Here is a 16,197-nt window from a genome sequence, read left to right on the forward strand (position 1 = left end):
GAAACAGTCATCATTTCCACTGGGTTAGAAATGGAACTTGGGACTCAGTAAATGATAAGTAAAAAACTGATAAGTGTCCAATACCAGGTTGCAGCAACAGCTCAACTATACTAGTTCTATTATAAAATGCATTTACTATGATATTTTGTAATTCTTAAGGAATTTAATATACAGAATTCCACACTTAAAAACTGATGAAATGGGGGAATAAATTTACCTCACAGCTCTTCAAATCTTCTGTTTCAAAAAATTCAGGGACTGGGAGTATTAGTTTAATTGCTGGTGCTGTCTCATTTGAATTGGGTTTCTTAGTTATATTTTATAGGTTTTTAGAAGAATTCTTAAAGTTAACCTATATCAACCAAGAAAGCTTAGCAGATCTTGGAAGAACGAACTGACATAGTCATGATCTGAAAATTAACACCCTTCTGCCTACCATTTACTAACAAAGGGTGAGGTACCATTTGTCAAAGCTTGTCAGTGAGCAGTTCCCCAGGGAGCCCGTGGAGCAGAGTCTAAGAATTCGGTCTCTGGTGCCAGACTGCCTGGCTTTACATCTAAGCAATGCTGCCCGCTGGCTGTGCTACTTGGACAAGTTAGTTAACCTCAGAGCCTCTTGTTTCTTCACTGGTAAATGGGGATAATGTCTCTTGGGGTTTTAAAGAGTGTTAAATGAAATAATGCATGGAAAGTCCATGTAGAGTAGCTGTTATTAGCAAAATTTAACATGGGCCAGAGGGATCTGGGAAGATAACACAGATTTATCCAAAAATTATTTGGGATATTCATGGGCTGAATTTGTCTCTGGGTGTTTGTTACTTTGTGACTCCCTGTTATGCCATAGTTTCCCACAAGGTATGGTGCAGGAGAAGTGAATATGGCACACGCCACCTCAGTCTGATTCTGGTGGAGCTGGTCGGCAGACAAGGAGAGAGATCTGTAAATGCTCCCAGAAGGTATTTTCAAGATTGAATTAAGATTGAGATAACCTTTGTGGTCAGAGACAAACAAGTAAAAGGTTGGACTGACCTTTTTGAGGAGTCCATGGTAGAAATAATACCTGGGGGAGGGGAGACTCCTCCCTATAAAGCTGATGGTGAGCTGGTGGTTAATGCTGCTGGGGGAAAACAGAGTGAACAGGCATGGGGATTGAATTTACTTGACTCAAAAAGAAAACTCCAGGGTGTGAGCAGGGGTGTAGTGATGTTCTTCAGGATTTAAGAGTTTGTTATGTGCACCGCTGACCAGTTCCCACTCCTCAGCAGGTCTTTAAGCACCACCCCTTTCACCACTTTCACCACTACCAATATCGCCACCCTCACTACCAATTTCTCCACTACCACCACCAATATCACCACCCTCACCACCACCAATATTACCACACTCACCACCATCATCATCCCAGCCTTTCTACCATCATCACTACCCTCACCACCATCATTATAACCACCACCACCACCACCACCACCATCACCAACATTGCACAGCCACAACAATTCAGGGCCTTGAAGGACTCCAGTTAGGAGATTCTGGCCTCTTTACCAAGCTCTGCCTCCATTTTCACCTTCTCTCTGTTGCTTCTGTCCCTTGCTCACTTCCTGGCCACCTTTCTGCCTTTCAGCCCAACTCTGTCTATTGACTAAGGAGGGAGTTTGCAAGTATACTTCAACAGCCTTGCTTTTCTCTAAGAAAAAAATACTGATCTTTTATCATTTGCTTTATAAATAACAAGAGATGTTAATTAGTTTGACTCATTAAGTTTAAAACAATTGTTATAATTTTGGAGTGTTTGATTAAATTTTGTTAATTATACACAGTTGCTTATGTTTCTGCTCTGGAGAGCAAGAGAGTTTCTCAGGAACATTATTCTCCTCTCTTCCTTGTGCCTGTTCTTCCTGCTTGCCCTGCTGGTGCCTGTCCATGCCCAGGGGACATGTTAGCATGTTGTCCCAGGACTTGAAGTGTCTGAAGAGATTGTCTTCTCTGTGGCCAGGCTGCCCAGGGCCAGCCCTGATGCACGCTGTAAAGAAGGGGAAAGTGTTTCTCTGTATTTCCTCTGTGTCCACCCTTCACTCATTCACTCCAAACCAAATCTGCTTCCAGGGAGGGATCAGATGAGCCCAGTTAGAGGGAGGTAGCAACGACAGGTTAGCAGTGGCACACCAAAGAAATGAACTTTAAATGTGGAATTGCAGCTTGTCAAAGAAGTAAGGTGTGGTGTAGGGAGGATAAAGATCCCCTCCTCTGAATACTCTTAAAGGCCATTTAATGGTCATTCCTGTATCTTGTCCCTTCCCTCTCCTCCACTTCCCCTTTGCTCAAGACCCAGCTCAAAGCTGATCTCCCACTGGAACCATCCTAATGCCCTGTGCTCCCTCTGCAGTGCCCTGACCACATGCTGCCCCCCTTGCCTGCTTAGGAATGGGTCTACTCCTCCTTCTCCCACATCTCACCCTAGACTGTTAGCTTCTCAGCAGCAGGGTAGCTCAGTTATAGCCCTGGCTGTCTCCTAGCATCTGACACAGTGACATTCAGGAATTGCTTTTGGATTAAATCCAGTTGTATTCCTGCTATTTGAAAAGGATAATAGTTTTTAAACATGGATAATACAACTTTCTCCAAAAGATCGGTAAGAGGTTGTTAATTCTCTACTCTTTGAATTCACTTGTTTCTTAGACTTCAGCCCTTGGAGACACATCAGTTGGTTGATAATTTTTTTTTTTATAAGAATAAAACAGTCTGGATGAGGTGGCTCATGTGTGTAATGCTAGCACTCCGGGAGGTCACGGCGGGAGGATTGCTTGAGCCCAGGAGTTTGAGACCAGCATGAGCAAGAACGAGACCCCATCTCTACTAAAAATAGAAAAAATTAGCTGGACGTGGTGGTGTGTGCCTGTAGTCCCAGCTGCTCAGGAGGCTGAGTCAGGAGGATCACTTCAGCTCAGGAGTTTGAGGTTGCAGTGAGCTACGATGACGCCATTGCACTCTAGCCAGAGCAACAGAGTGAGACTCTGTCTCAAAAAAAAAAAAAAAAAAAAAAACAGCAACAACAACAACAACAAAAAAACAAAACACTGATGATTCTAGTCAAGGGGTGCAATTGGCTTCATATACCTTGGCCGAAAGTCTCCTCCATGGGAAATACAGTTTTAGAGTGAGCATTCAGATTTCAGCCAGCCGCGAGTGGGTGAGTGCAGGAGGGAGGAGCAGTCCCTCCTGGCCAGCTGAGTCTGCTGGGTCAGCCTGGGGCTCAGCTGGAGGGGCGCGCTGTCCTGGCCCCAGCACCTTTCCCTCTAGGGGGGCAGCCTGGGGAGAGATTGGAGCAGGCTGATGAGCAGGTAGCATCTGATGGGAATGGTGATGCCATCAGCCCTAGCTGGCTGACTTTAGAATCCATCATGTCTGTATTAACTCATCTGTCCTCTATCCCACAATTCTAGGTTACATGGATCTGCTTTGTGTGTGTGCTGTGGAGAGAAACTGATTTTTGTCTTTTGTTGTTTGGGGGCTATAAAAATTTACAATAGCCAAGACTTTATTCTAGAATTCTCCTCAGGGTTCTCTCTGAATGGGAAATAGCTTCCCTTTGTTTCATCTGTTTCTGTTTTGCTTCAGTGGTGCTCATGTTCCCTGTTCATTACTACTGGGCTTGCAGACGTCAGGGTTTAGCAGGTGTGGCCACTCCTGGCTCCCGGGTGGCTCCTCTTCTCTGGGTAGAGCTGAGTAAAGCACTTTGGACATTGCCGTTCCTTCTGCATGAGGTCTCTTTATGACATTGTTTTGTTGATCAAACTTTTATCCTTAGTTCCTTGATCTTCAAAAAAGTTAACTTACTAGTAATATTCACTATCACTGTCTTTCTGCGACGGGCATTGTTAGGATAATTAAGGGACATATAGGTAAAATGTTTTGAGCTCAGTGGAAGGGAGAAACCATTAAGGTCATAGGTATTACATTATTTAGTTTCATAGTATGACGAAGAATAAATTAATTTTGGAAATGATAATTTCTTGTTTGGACATTTTTTTCCTGCTTAACCACTGTAATTGGCTTTGGCTTGAGCCCTACAAACAAATAAATGGGAAATGATCAAAAATGTTTTTACTACCTTTTTCGTTTGCTGTTTTTTTTTTAATTCTAAAAATAAATAAGTCTTTTAAAATGAGTTGATTAAAAAGGTTCATTTTTGGGGAATGTTAAGCATCTGCAATAAATAATAAATAATATTGTAGCAGTTGGCTGCCTCTACTTTCATGCAAAATAAATAAATACATTTGGTGACATATATTTGAGGAATGTGATTCTTGTAATTTTTATGGAAATAAGGAGCAACTTTACAGATGATAAAGATTTTACCATCTGCTAGTAACAAAGAAACATAGCTCATGACACGCGGCGCTTAGTGAGTTTAATGTATATACTGGCATGCCAGGAATTGCAATTCTCTAAAACTTAAGCCAGCCATCCCCAGGGAAGCTGACCTGACTTTCAGCATGTCAGGGGAAAGGTTTCTTTGCTTCTAAAGCATATGGCATGGTCTTCACATTGCTCGGATGGCAGAGGAGTGAAGAGGGCTGAGCTTTCATGGTGAGAGATGAAGAGAAATGCACTCTGTAGGCTTGTGAGTACCTGCACAATTTTCACTCATAATTAGAATGGTGGACTCACTGTCGAGAAGCTACTGTCTTTATAAGTCAAAACATTTAGTGTTGGTGGAAAGGTGAAAGTTCAGATGCTTGGGGAGATAATGGTGGGGGGTGGGAAGTGCAGCCTTTCTTTTACAATGACATCTGCTTTAGGCAGGTGACGTTTTAGCTCCCTAGGCGTGAAATGTCATGTGGGGGGTTGTGGTTCTAGTTCAGGAGAAGGAGTGTGTGGGTTACCTGTAAGAAGGAATCAGTGCTCAGTGGAGGCTACAGAACTGCCTACCAAGGAGGAAGGAGAAGACCAAAGGGAAGGCATCTAAGAAGCATTGCCTCTCTTTTTGAGTTTCCTTTACTCTCCTTTGAAGAAGTGGGGTGATTGTCACTGTGGGTCATTCTGGCTTCACCTGATGGTGTGGATGCATGGCCATAAGCATTATGGCGGTCCCATAAAAAGATAGCCAGTGTATTTCTGTTGGTAGATTATGGGTCAGCAGTCCTGAGGGTGTTTAATCCTTCTTAGTATTAGAAGCCATAGGCTGGGTGTGCAGGCAGAACCTCATCAGTGAGTTTTATCTTCCAGTGGTTTACATCTTGGAGTGCTTTAGGGTATCTTCAATCTTAAAGGGGTTGGGGAGTGAGGCAGGTTTAGTCAAAGAGGAGCAGCTTCCCTCTTACCTCCTGCTTCTCCAAATTATGATAGAACCCTTAATCTTAGACCCTGGAAATGTATCAAGTCTGCCTAACTGATTTTGGCTTTTATCCTGTTGCCTTTGTCTTAACCATCTAAGCCGTGTTGCACAATCAGTAGCACTTGCAAATTTGTCTTCTTTGCTGTGCTCTATTACTGTCCTTCCCTTTTCCCTCCCACCTCCGGTTTTGACTTCTTTGGACCCTGGTGTTCTTGGGCCCCTTCCTCTTGGCCTTTGGAAAAAATGGTGACAAACTCATGCACGCTAAAATACTAAAGGCTGATCAGGTTTAAAGTGTTTTCCCTTCTTGTGGTGTTTATATTTCTTGCAGGGGCGAAGACATCTTAAACCAGAGGAATGACTCTCTAGTTGTGGAATTTCAGTCTTCAGCCAGCAGATGCAGGAGGTATTATTCTGGGTATGGGGGCCTCTCAGAAGCCCAGACATCATCCTAAATGACCGCCTGCCTGCTCCATCCCACATAAGGCCACTTTGTGCATCACACCAGTCTCGTATATTTAGTTGCCTTGACCTGGCTGAGGGCAGCAAGCATGTCTGTGGCAGTCACTGTATGAAGTTCAGCACCATAGGTGCTTCACAGCAGGTTCTACCTACTGGAAAGGGGAAGAGCTGTGATGCATGCAATGCAAGCTTGTTTTTGTAATTTTTGTATTTTTTTTTTTTTTTTTTACTTTTTCCTGCAAATGTTGACATTGGTCCAAAAGTTAGAAGTTCATAGTAAAATTAGAGTTCTCCTGTTGGTTAAAGCCCCCACTTCATGTCCATCCATAGCATGAGTCATGTGTCCTCAGAGCAGTCTCCATTTGAAATGCGTGGAATGTTCGTGAAAGCTGGGGTTTCATATCACAGATGTCCGCAAGCGAGGCAGGACCGTCATATCCTTTCCTTTGAATGTGCAGCCTGGTTCTGCAAATAAAGAGTGTTATTCCCTTCTTGTGCCTCCCTTATGCTGGTGACTGTCAGCACTGTCAACCCAGAGAGTTCTTAGTGATGCCGATGTCAGAGCTTGGAGCCTCTCAGTTGGTAGATGATTCCAGAGGCTGCAGCCCTCCTTTATATGAAGGTCACTGTTGGACTCCCAAATCTAATAACTTTGGGTAATGTACTAAGGATGAATTAAAATGCTAATAGGCTACATGTTCTGGATATTTTAACAGTCCCTAATCTTAAATTTAAATTAAATGCCGTAGGTGCTGTAGCAGCCTTGCTAGAAGCATGTTTAGCATCACCCCTTAGACAGTGAATTTAAAGTGGAGTCTGGCCATACCAGCAGAGCTAGGAGAAGCAGTGTTTATTTTACAATAATCGTTTTTGTGTCCCCTACAGCTACATGACACAAATTCTCTTTTACGAAAGATAGCTATTTAGCTTTAAAAAAAAATCACTATTTTTATAAGTTACTTTGAAGCCACAGATCCTTTTATTATTAACAATATTTTAATAGCAATACATTAGATTTTGTGGTACCCAAAGCTGTTCCACTTTTATAGATTACCTTCACATTTAAACCTTATAACAACACCGTAAAACACCCCTGCTTTATAACAAAGACTCTGGGGATAGAGAGACTGAGTGGCTTTTCCATCGTCACTTCGCTGGTTAGGGAAGAACCACAGTTATCAGTCGGTGTCCTGGCTCCCAGCTCAGCATCTGCCCACTAGCCCAAGAGGGCTTCTAAGCACGACGATGGCAAGATCATTTAAACTACATGCTTCTCCTGGGAATTGGCTCATTTTAAGGGATGTGTTAGTTCTTTCTGATTGGTAGTGTTAGTTCTATTGTCTACACTGAGGCCAGATTTCTTTATCTGGGGGCCAAAAAAACCCCAAGTGTATTTCCTTCCCTCACTAAACAGGTCACATCCTCATCACTAGTTGAATTAGCCCCTTTATTTTCTCCTTATTAGGGGGAAGGAACACTTTATTTCTTCCTTAGTTCTTCCAGTTATCTGGTGTCTGGCCACTTCATAATTGTATTTTGGGAGAATAGATATTAATTTTCTTCAACAAAAAGGCCGAGTTCCTTGATGACACAACATAATTCAATTTCCATTCGCTCCCTTCGTTGCCTGCCCCCCTTCCTCCCGGCACATTTTTCATAGTTAGGAAGAGTGATGGTGTCAGATATATCAGAAGGAAGAATTGATTCAGTAGTCGTTTGATGACTTGACTGATTAACAGAGATCAGAAGAAGGCTCATAACTGTGAAAACCACTGCAGCATGGAGTTCTAACAGCTCTTTAGGGAGCTAGTTAATGAAAGAATCACTACAGAAACACAGCCATGCAAAAAAAAAAAAAAAAGAAAGAAAGAAAGAAAAAAGAAAAAAAAAAAAAGAATAGGAGCATTCCCATATAACACTCAGAGGCTATGTCACAAGAGGAAATATGCTCGTAATTTCTATTTACACATCCCTGTAATTACTGTCTGCCTTAAGATTACTTTCAGTCTTCCCCTGTCAAAGTTGCTTAGATAGTTCCTCTTTCACACATCAGGAAGAGAAATCTAGTACTGGTTGGAACTCGTCCTAAGGGTTTTTTTTTCCCCCCCTGAAGAATGTAATTTTCAGACGCTGGAGCGCACACTGCCTGATTAGACTGGCTTTAGTCTGCTCCATGCTCTTGTTACCATCACCATTTGTCCAGGAACCAGACTTGTGTGCTCAGATGAATGTTGCATTGGGCTTTACTCTTTAATTTTTGTGTGTGTGGTTGTTTTCTTTTCTTTCTCCTGGTGCAGTGTCTATGAACCAGATAGAAATGCATTACGGAGGAAAGAGCGGGAAAGAAGAAATCAGGAAACACAGCAGGATGATGGCACGTTTAATTCCAGCTACTCTCTCTTCAGTGAGCCTTACAAGGTAGATGGTTTTCAGCTGTTCACCTGCAGCCTCACTCATGCCCTAACTCCCCGTGATGGCATCTTGACCAGAAGAGTTGACCAACCAGACTGCAGTTTGTTTTCTGCCCATTCAACCCGGGGAAGACAGCTCAGCTACTTAATATGGGGTCTTCCCCCACAAATCTTGGTGTCTAGTTCACATGTCTTTACTGGCTACTCCCTTAGTAAAATGTAATTTTTGTTTAATATTGACATCTGTTCGCTGTGATTTTTATCAATATTAGATGTCATCTCTGCGTTGACATTTCAGAGTCAATGCCATTTGTTATGTGTCCTAAGCTCTTAGGAAACAACATGGATCATCCTAAGATCAGGGTACCTGTTAGGGCTAAAGAGAAAGAAGCTGTAAGATTATCTCTTATTTTTACCAAAGGCCTGAAATATAACCTTGTCTTCCAAAATGAAATATCTTCCCAGATTTCACTAATATCTTAGAGCTGCGTGGAGCTATGGGCCATTCAGCCTGGTAGCTTCTTGCACATACAGTGCCGTGTTCCATTTAAATGTCACCTGGACTTCTCTTACCTGTCACTCGGGGTTTCTGACAAGAATAATTATATATTCAGAAATTGGAAGCAGACCAATCCTGAGCCAAATCTGAATTTTCAAGAAAAGCTTCCAGTGGGACTACAAATAAGCAAAGAAAATTTGGTCCTGGAAAGACTTAATCCAGACCATTTTGTGAAGTGGCAGTAATAAATTTTCTGATTTCCAGGTAATATATTTTAGGTGCAACACAATACCAAGGCTAGATTCCTTTTTTAATGCACTCTAAGGCCATTCCAGGTTTCCGGTTCTGGTGTGATGGCGAGTGCTGACAGACATCTTCAGAGACAATAAGGATTTTGATTACATCTCTCAGCTCTCATTCCGAATGTGGCAACCCTGCTCTGTGATTGATAAGGGCACCTGTCTGTTATTTCCCATGTTTCTCTTGTCTCTAACAATAGTGTGGATGTGTTTTTCTTTCTCCAGACTAACAAGGGGGATGAGCTCTCCAATCGGATCCAGAATACTTTAGGCAATTATGATGAAATGAAAGACTTTTTAACTGATAGATCCAATCAGAGTCATCTCGTTGGCGTTCCCAAACCTGGGGTTCCTCAGACTCCTGTGAACAAGATCGATGAACATTTTGTTGCAGATTCAAGAGCCCAGACCCAGCCCTCGTCTATCTGTAGCACTGCGTCTTCCACACCAGCAGCTGTCCCCGTGCAGCAGAGCAAGAGAGGCACCATGGGCTGGCAGAAGGCTGGGCACCCTCCATCCGATGGCCAGCAGAGAGCAAGTAAGCACAGGCACACGGGCACAAATCCGCTAACCCAAAGAACGATAATAAAAAACCTAATCACTGTGTATTTAGCCCCTCATCCTCATCTTCCTCTTCTTCTTCTTCTTCCTCTAACTCAGCACAACAGGGCTCTCTCAGGACCTTGCTTGGAGATGGTGTTGGCAGACAGCAGTCGCGGGCCAAACAAGTGTGCAATGTGGAGGTGGGTCTTCAGACCCAGGAAAGGCCACCTGCCATGGCAGCTAAGCACAGTAGCGGTGGACATTGTGTTCAGAACTTTCCTCCATCCTTGGCTTCAAAACCCAGCCTGGTCCAGCAGAAACCGACTGCATATGTGCGGCCCATGGATGGCCAAGACCAGGCTCCTGATGAATCTCCTAAGCTTAAGTCATCTACGGAAACCAGTGTGCACTGCACGTCATACAGGGGCGTCCCAGCCAGCAAGCCGGAGTCGGCTAGAGCCAAGGCCAAGCTTTCCAAGTTCAGCATCCCCAAGCAAGGAGAGGTGAGTCTTTTCTCAATACCATTTATATGCAGCTAAGTAGTTATGAATGACTACTTGACCACTGTAAATTCAATTTCCATGTTTCTTTTTTCCAGTGACATGGCAGACTCACGTGGTAGGATTTGTAGCAGTCACTAAAGAGGGAGGCAGATGTATATAATGATTTCTTAAAATCTCAAATTTATTTATACTTGGAATTTTTAAAGTATCAATAAATGCAGATCTCTGTGCATGTTATGTATTAGTTAGGGAAGGAATGCCTCCTTCAGTATAGTTCAAAGGATTTTCTTGTGAACAACTGCTGTTGACTGAGGTATATTATATACTAGAAATAAAAGCCCTTCAAAGGCTATAATTTTTAATACCCAAAGAGGTAAAATTTTTATGCAAAGGAGTTCAGAAATTCTTTTAATATTTTCATGTTTTGAAATGTTCCAGGACAACCTTTACAAAATAAACCTCATAATAATTTTTAAAGTAATTGTTTGAATGATTTAATATTAAATGTGGTGAATATTGAAATGTGTCAGATATCCCGTCCTATTTCATACTATATTCCAAATTGATGATGGTTATGAAGAGCACATGAAAAGGAAATAGGACTGTGCACATTTTTGTTGTTTTGCTGTGATACAGTATATTAACTAAAATACAGTGTGAATTCTAAAATATTATGCTTAGGAGCTGCTTATTTTATTTTTCTTTTTGACATATTCTTTAAAGACAGAGTAAGAGTGTGGCCAGAATATTCCTTGTATCTTAATGTAATTTAATAACCAAATGAATAAGTGAGTGGACATTTTTTGTTCTATTTCTGACAACGTTGAGGTTTAACATTCTGAACTGTCATCTCAGAAATCACCATAGACCGATTGGGAGATCAAAATAGCATCCTTAGAGAAGACATCTTTTTCACACTATAAGATGTTCATACTAGTTTTATTGAGGAAATAAAGTGACATGTATACTGGTAACTTCTTTTGATTGCACATTTATGATGGATTCTAGAAAATATTCATGAATTATTGGAAGAAACAGGTTAGTTCTATAAGCATTTATTGTTTTAAAAGTTTGTAGGAAACACACAAATACCATCTTACAAAACTGAATTCATTAAGCTCTTTGATTTTTGTTATCATCATCAAATGTTTAGTACTGGCAAATAAAAGCATGGCTTATCCTTGAACAGTACTGACTAACTTTTACAACTACTAGGAATTCCTTTATAATTTTAATCCTAATTGACTAATTTATTTATTTACATTTTAATTTTTATAGATTTTAGGAGGTGTAAGTGCAGTTTTTTATGTGGCTATATTGGACAGTGGTGAAGTCTGGGCTTTTAGTTTACCCCTCACATGAATAGTGTATATTGTACCCAACAGGTAATTTTTCATCCCTCATCCCCGCCCCCCCCCGACCTTTTGGAGTCCCCAGTGTCTATTATTTCACTTTGTATATCCATACATACCCATTGTTTAGCTCCCACTTATAAGTGAGAACATGTGGTATTTAATTTTCCATTCCTGAGTTACTTCGCTTAGGATAATGGCCTCCAGTTCCATCCAAATCATGTCTTTTTGCTACAAAAGACATGATTTCATTTTTTATGCCTGAGTAGTATTCCACGGTATGTGCACGTGTGCGTTGTGTGTGTATATGTGTATCACATTTTCTTTATCAAATCATCGGTTCGTGGACACTTAGGTTGATTCCATATCTTTGCTATTGTGAATAGTGCTGTGGTAAACATATGAGTGTAGGTATCTTTTAGATACGATGATTTCTTTTCCTTTGGGGAGATACACAGTAGTGGGATTGCTGGATGAAATGGTAGATTTATTTTTAGTTCTTTGAGAAGTCTCCCACACCAACAGCGTGTATGTGTTCCCTTTTCTCTGCATCCTCACCAACATCTGTTGTTTATTGACTTTTTAACAATGGCCATTCTGACTAGAGTAAGCTGGTATCTGCACAGCAAAAGAAATAATAAACAGAGCAAATAGAAAACCTATAGAATGGAAGAAAATATTTCCAAACTATGCATTTGACAAAGGACTAATATCCAGAGTCTACAATGAACTCAAACAATTCAATAAGAAAAACACAACCCCACTAAAAAGTGGGCAAAGAACATGAACAGACATTTTTTAAAAGAAGACACACAGATGATCAGAAAACATGAAAAAATGCTCAACATTTTAACCATCAGAGATATGCAAATTAAAACCACAATGAGATAACTATTGACTTCTTGTTAAAATGATTTTTATCTACCAAAGAAAATTCAGATTTATTAGGTAAGAATTTACTTGTTTATTTCTTTTGGAATTCAGTGAGTTGATAAAACTCTGGTTAAAAGGAGAAAATGAATTTTTGATTGCCAGTACAGCCATATGTAGGTAACTGTGCAGTTTTTATGAGGCTTTTGGGTATGTAATTAATAACTTAGACACTTTCAGAATGCCCTTCGAGGACTCCAGATTGGGAATGACATGTTGTGTACTAGTGTTCGGTCATCCTTGAAAGAGGGACATGCCTGAGACCAAGAGTAATACTGAGAGAAATTAGAGATTTTATATATAGAAAGTGTTCCATTTCCCTTACAGATGATGACATTGAACTAGTGAGCCTACTCTGTTTAGGAGTCCAATCTTGCTTTGATAGAGGAGAAATAAGAAAAGAGGATTTGTAGGACAAAGTTATAATTGGTGGGTTTTTGTTGAGGGGGAGATGCAGTCTTTATTTTACTAAAAAGCATTCCATGTTAGCAAAATTATTATAATTTGAATCTTGTACCACCTATCTATGTAATCAGCCCACTACCACAATAAGAAAATGACTCTTCAACAGTTAGCATCAGAATAGTATCTGTAAGTTATTTTTCCTGCTGTTCAAACTCAAAGCATTTGGGAGAGTTTTTGACAGTATTCCAAGAGGAGATTAAGAAATACCCTTTTGCAAATATATTGTTCAGTATTTATAGGCTATTCCTATAAAATCCACAGTCGTAGCATAGAAGCTTAAGAATTGTATCAATTAGATTTTACTTTTGAGGGGATATATGTTTTTATTTTTTGGAAGAGGTAAAACAGTTTAATGTAAATAATTTAAAAAATATTCATGACAATATATTTTTTAATACAGATATTGTCAGTATGAAAATGTTTTCTCAAAAGTATAGACATTAATTTCCTGTGAGGGAGAGAAGGTATTTTTTAGGAAAATTTCCAGAGAAAATGACCTGAAGGGAACTTGCCTTACTTGACTTTTCAGGATGGTAGCCAACAGAGCAAGACTCATCACAGTGTGAAGAATTTGGGGGTTGAAAGGAAGTGTTAGGTAAAAATGACGTAAAAACAGCAGGGGGCATGCAAAAATAGCTGTTTGGTATTGTGTAGGGATGTTCCTCATAAGAAAGGAAATCAAATCAACGATTAGGTGCAATGTGATGTGAGAAATTAAAAAAAATATCTAAGATGTAATCTCTGCCTCTGAGAAATTTACATGAATTGAATAAATTAGACTCTAGCACATAGCATTTAATTTGCAGTTTCTCTCACAGTCCAAACTAAATTTAAAATTGGCCTTTTAGCCCAAGGAAAATTCCCTCACCTTCATCATCTATGTAGTAGAAAAATAATTCTGTGTTATTTTTAAAAATGGGGAAATTGTGAATCTCTTTTGCCTGATTTTACACTTCATAAACTCTTCATTCTATTCCGTACAACATCTGCACTCTATCTGCTGGCATGGCAAATTATTTGTTATAATTCTTTAGTCTTCAATAATAGGCAATTAGTGTAGAAAAATCCAGTGGAAGTTAAAGACCTCAAGAGAATTCCTTAACTGATACACCTGCCTCTTGGCTGGTTTTTCCTGGCTCAGTTTGTGTTTAATGAAAAACATATTTTTGTTGTTATAGCTGAGTCTTTTATTCTTGATGCCACCCCTCATTAAGTGAGCCTCTCCGGGAGTGCCACTTGGAAAGGTGTCTACTGTTAAGTGAGAAACAAGGGACTTAACGAATGGCCAAAGCATGCATTCTAGAATGTTCTAGGGCAGAGGATACTAAATTTTGTTGCCAACTGAGCTGAATTATTTTTTGTTTCATGTACACCCACAAATTAATATTTTATACTCAGCATGTAATTCCAGATCCAAACATTGGGGATGGTTAACTAGAGGGGTAGATACAGGTGTCGTGGGACCTAAAATTTGTACAGACTTGGGGATCCTCTTTAGGAATAAAAGCGTAGAAAAATGTCTTATACTTGCAGTTTTTTCAAAAACATATAACTGTGGTAACACACTCCCGGGGCCCCTCCTGGGGGCTTAGAAGCCCTGAAGCTTAAGTGTCATTAACTTAACGGTATATCTGTCTTTGGCTCATGGAGTAATAAGAAATTATTATTAAAATGATCATCTTAGTTTGAAAAAAGTTCTTTATATTAGCGTCAAACTTGGTAGAATTTAAAAATGCATATGTATATGCTAGGTGCTATGAGCAAGGCAAAAAATAGGAAAGTATCGTGAAACACTTAATACGCTAATACGCAGCGCCGTTGGAACTAAATATGGGTCTCATGGGGCTTTGCAGCCGGTTTGTTTGGCAAGTTACAGCTTTAGCAGTGGTATTCCAAAACCTCACATTTTAGTTTTCTGTTTGCTATTTATTTAATAAATAGTGATTTGAAACCGCTATTGCAGAGGGCTCTGATGGCTGGGAATGGAAGTCCTTTGACAAGCCAGGGAAGCAAAGCACACCAGTGCCTGCTGCCCATAGCTTAGGCAGTGATAAGGAAAGAGACACCTGCATTTGAATATCAATCAATAGACTGTATGTTAGGAGTTTTAGCAGTGGTTGATAATTCATCCACAAGAAAAGAGTAACTGTTTATGATTGATCAGAATTTTATTTGTTAAAGTAAGTAATTAAATAGTTTAAGATCCATTGATAAATCATAGCATTTTCATGACAGGCATTTTAAAATCACCATGGATGCCACGAATAAGAGTGGAAAGATGAAGCACCATGATTCCACAAAATAGCTTCCTAGAAAAGCAATTAACTGATTTTTTTAAAAGTTCACAGAAGATTAATGATGTAGGCTTCCTATTTCCTGTCACTCTTGGTTACCTTTGTATGAAAATGGATTTCTTCCAAATTAAAGTCGGCACCAGCCTGTCGGGCGAATAAGGCATCTGTAAAGCAATGTGTACATTACATATTCATGCCCGTCGAAATTTCTTAATTACGTTTAAGATGTAGAGTGTTTTCCAATCGAAGTATGCTATCTGATTGCTCCTTGAAGAAATGAGGGTGTGTGGCAGGCCTGGAGACTCGGTTTCCCTCCCTGTTGTGCTCTCATTTTCCCCATCACCTTCATCCTCGCTCACCCACTGCAGTTGGAGGCCACGTCCTGTGGGACCATGTGGCTTCGCCACAGCACAGACGGTTACACACTGTGCTTCTGCCTGTCCACTCAGTGGGCAACTCCATCCTCTGAGCGAGGACGTGGGGCATTTGCACTGCATTTGCTTAGCAGAGCGAAGACTCAAACTTTGATCTCAGATGCTGGCTGAACGCACTTGTTTTCCATATTTTAGTTGGGTCATTCTGAAGGTCATAATGGAGGCTGGCAATCGGAAATGTTTCCATATTTTTTAGTCCTTTCATGTTTAGCCAGTGGGGCCCTAAAATGTAGGGCACTTAATAACATGAAATAAGTTCAGTTTTTATTGAGAAATTTGAAGAAAGCGCATTAAAATATATCCTGTTGTGTGAAGGTGCGAGAGTTCTTTTCCCTTCCCTTTTTTCTCTGAGCTCCTTCAGATTTATATTATAAAACCAGGTTTTCTAGCCCTAAGGGAGGGAAACTACTACGGATGGTGGAGGCATTCAGGGCGGGACCTGGAGGGAGGTTATTAGCAAGCCCACTTTATTTTGCCTATTTTCTCAGTTCTCATAAAGCTTCCTCCCCTGGAGAGCATCAGAACAGATTACAGGGCTGCTTCCCCTTCAACTGCAGCCTTCTGTGTGCAGTCACTCCACACCTGGAGCTAATCAAGAAGCCGCCCTCTGTGTAGAGTCTGTTGGAAAGGTGACGTGTGATCCAGCATCTCTCCCACCCTGAAAGAAGGT

General features: G+C 40.5%; 1 protein-coding gene across 1 annotated transcript in view; it reads left to right on the plus strand.

The window, feature by feature from the left end:
* AFF3 (ALF transcription elongation factor 3) overlaps nt 1–16,197 on the plus strand; it is a 545,753-nt gene that overhangs the window by 115,741 nt on the left and 413,815 nt on the right. Inside the window, exons 5-8 of the mRNA XM_069493856.1 lie at nt 5,667–5,741; nt 8,095–8,215; nt 9,232–9,544; nt 9,667–10,052. Coding sequence (XP_069349957.1) covers nt 5,667–5,741; nt 8,095–8,215; nt 9,232–9,544; nt 9,667–10,052 — 895 coding nt within the window. The remainder of the gene's footprint in view (nt 1–5,666; nt 5,742–8,094; nt 8,216–9,231; nt 9,545–9,666; nt 10,053–16,197) is intronic.

Source organism: Eulemur rufifrons, chromosome 19 (genome assembly GCF_041146395.1).
Source record: "Eulemur rufifrons isolate Redbay chromosome 19, OSU_ERuf_1, whole genome shotgun sequence".
NCBI lineage: Eukaryota > Metazoa > Chordata > Mammalia > Primates > Lemuridae > Eulemur > Eulemur rufifrons.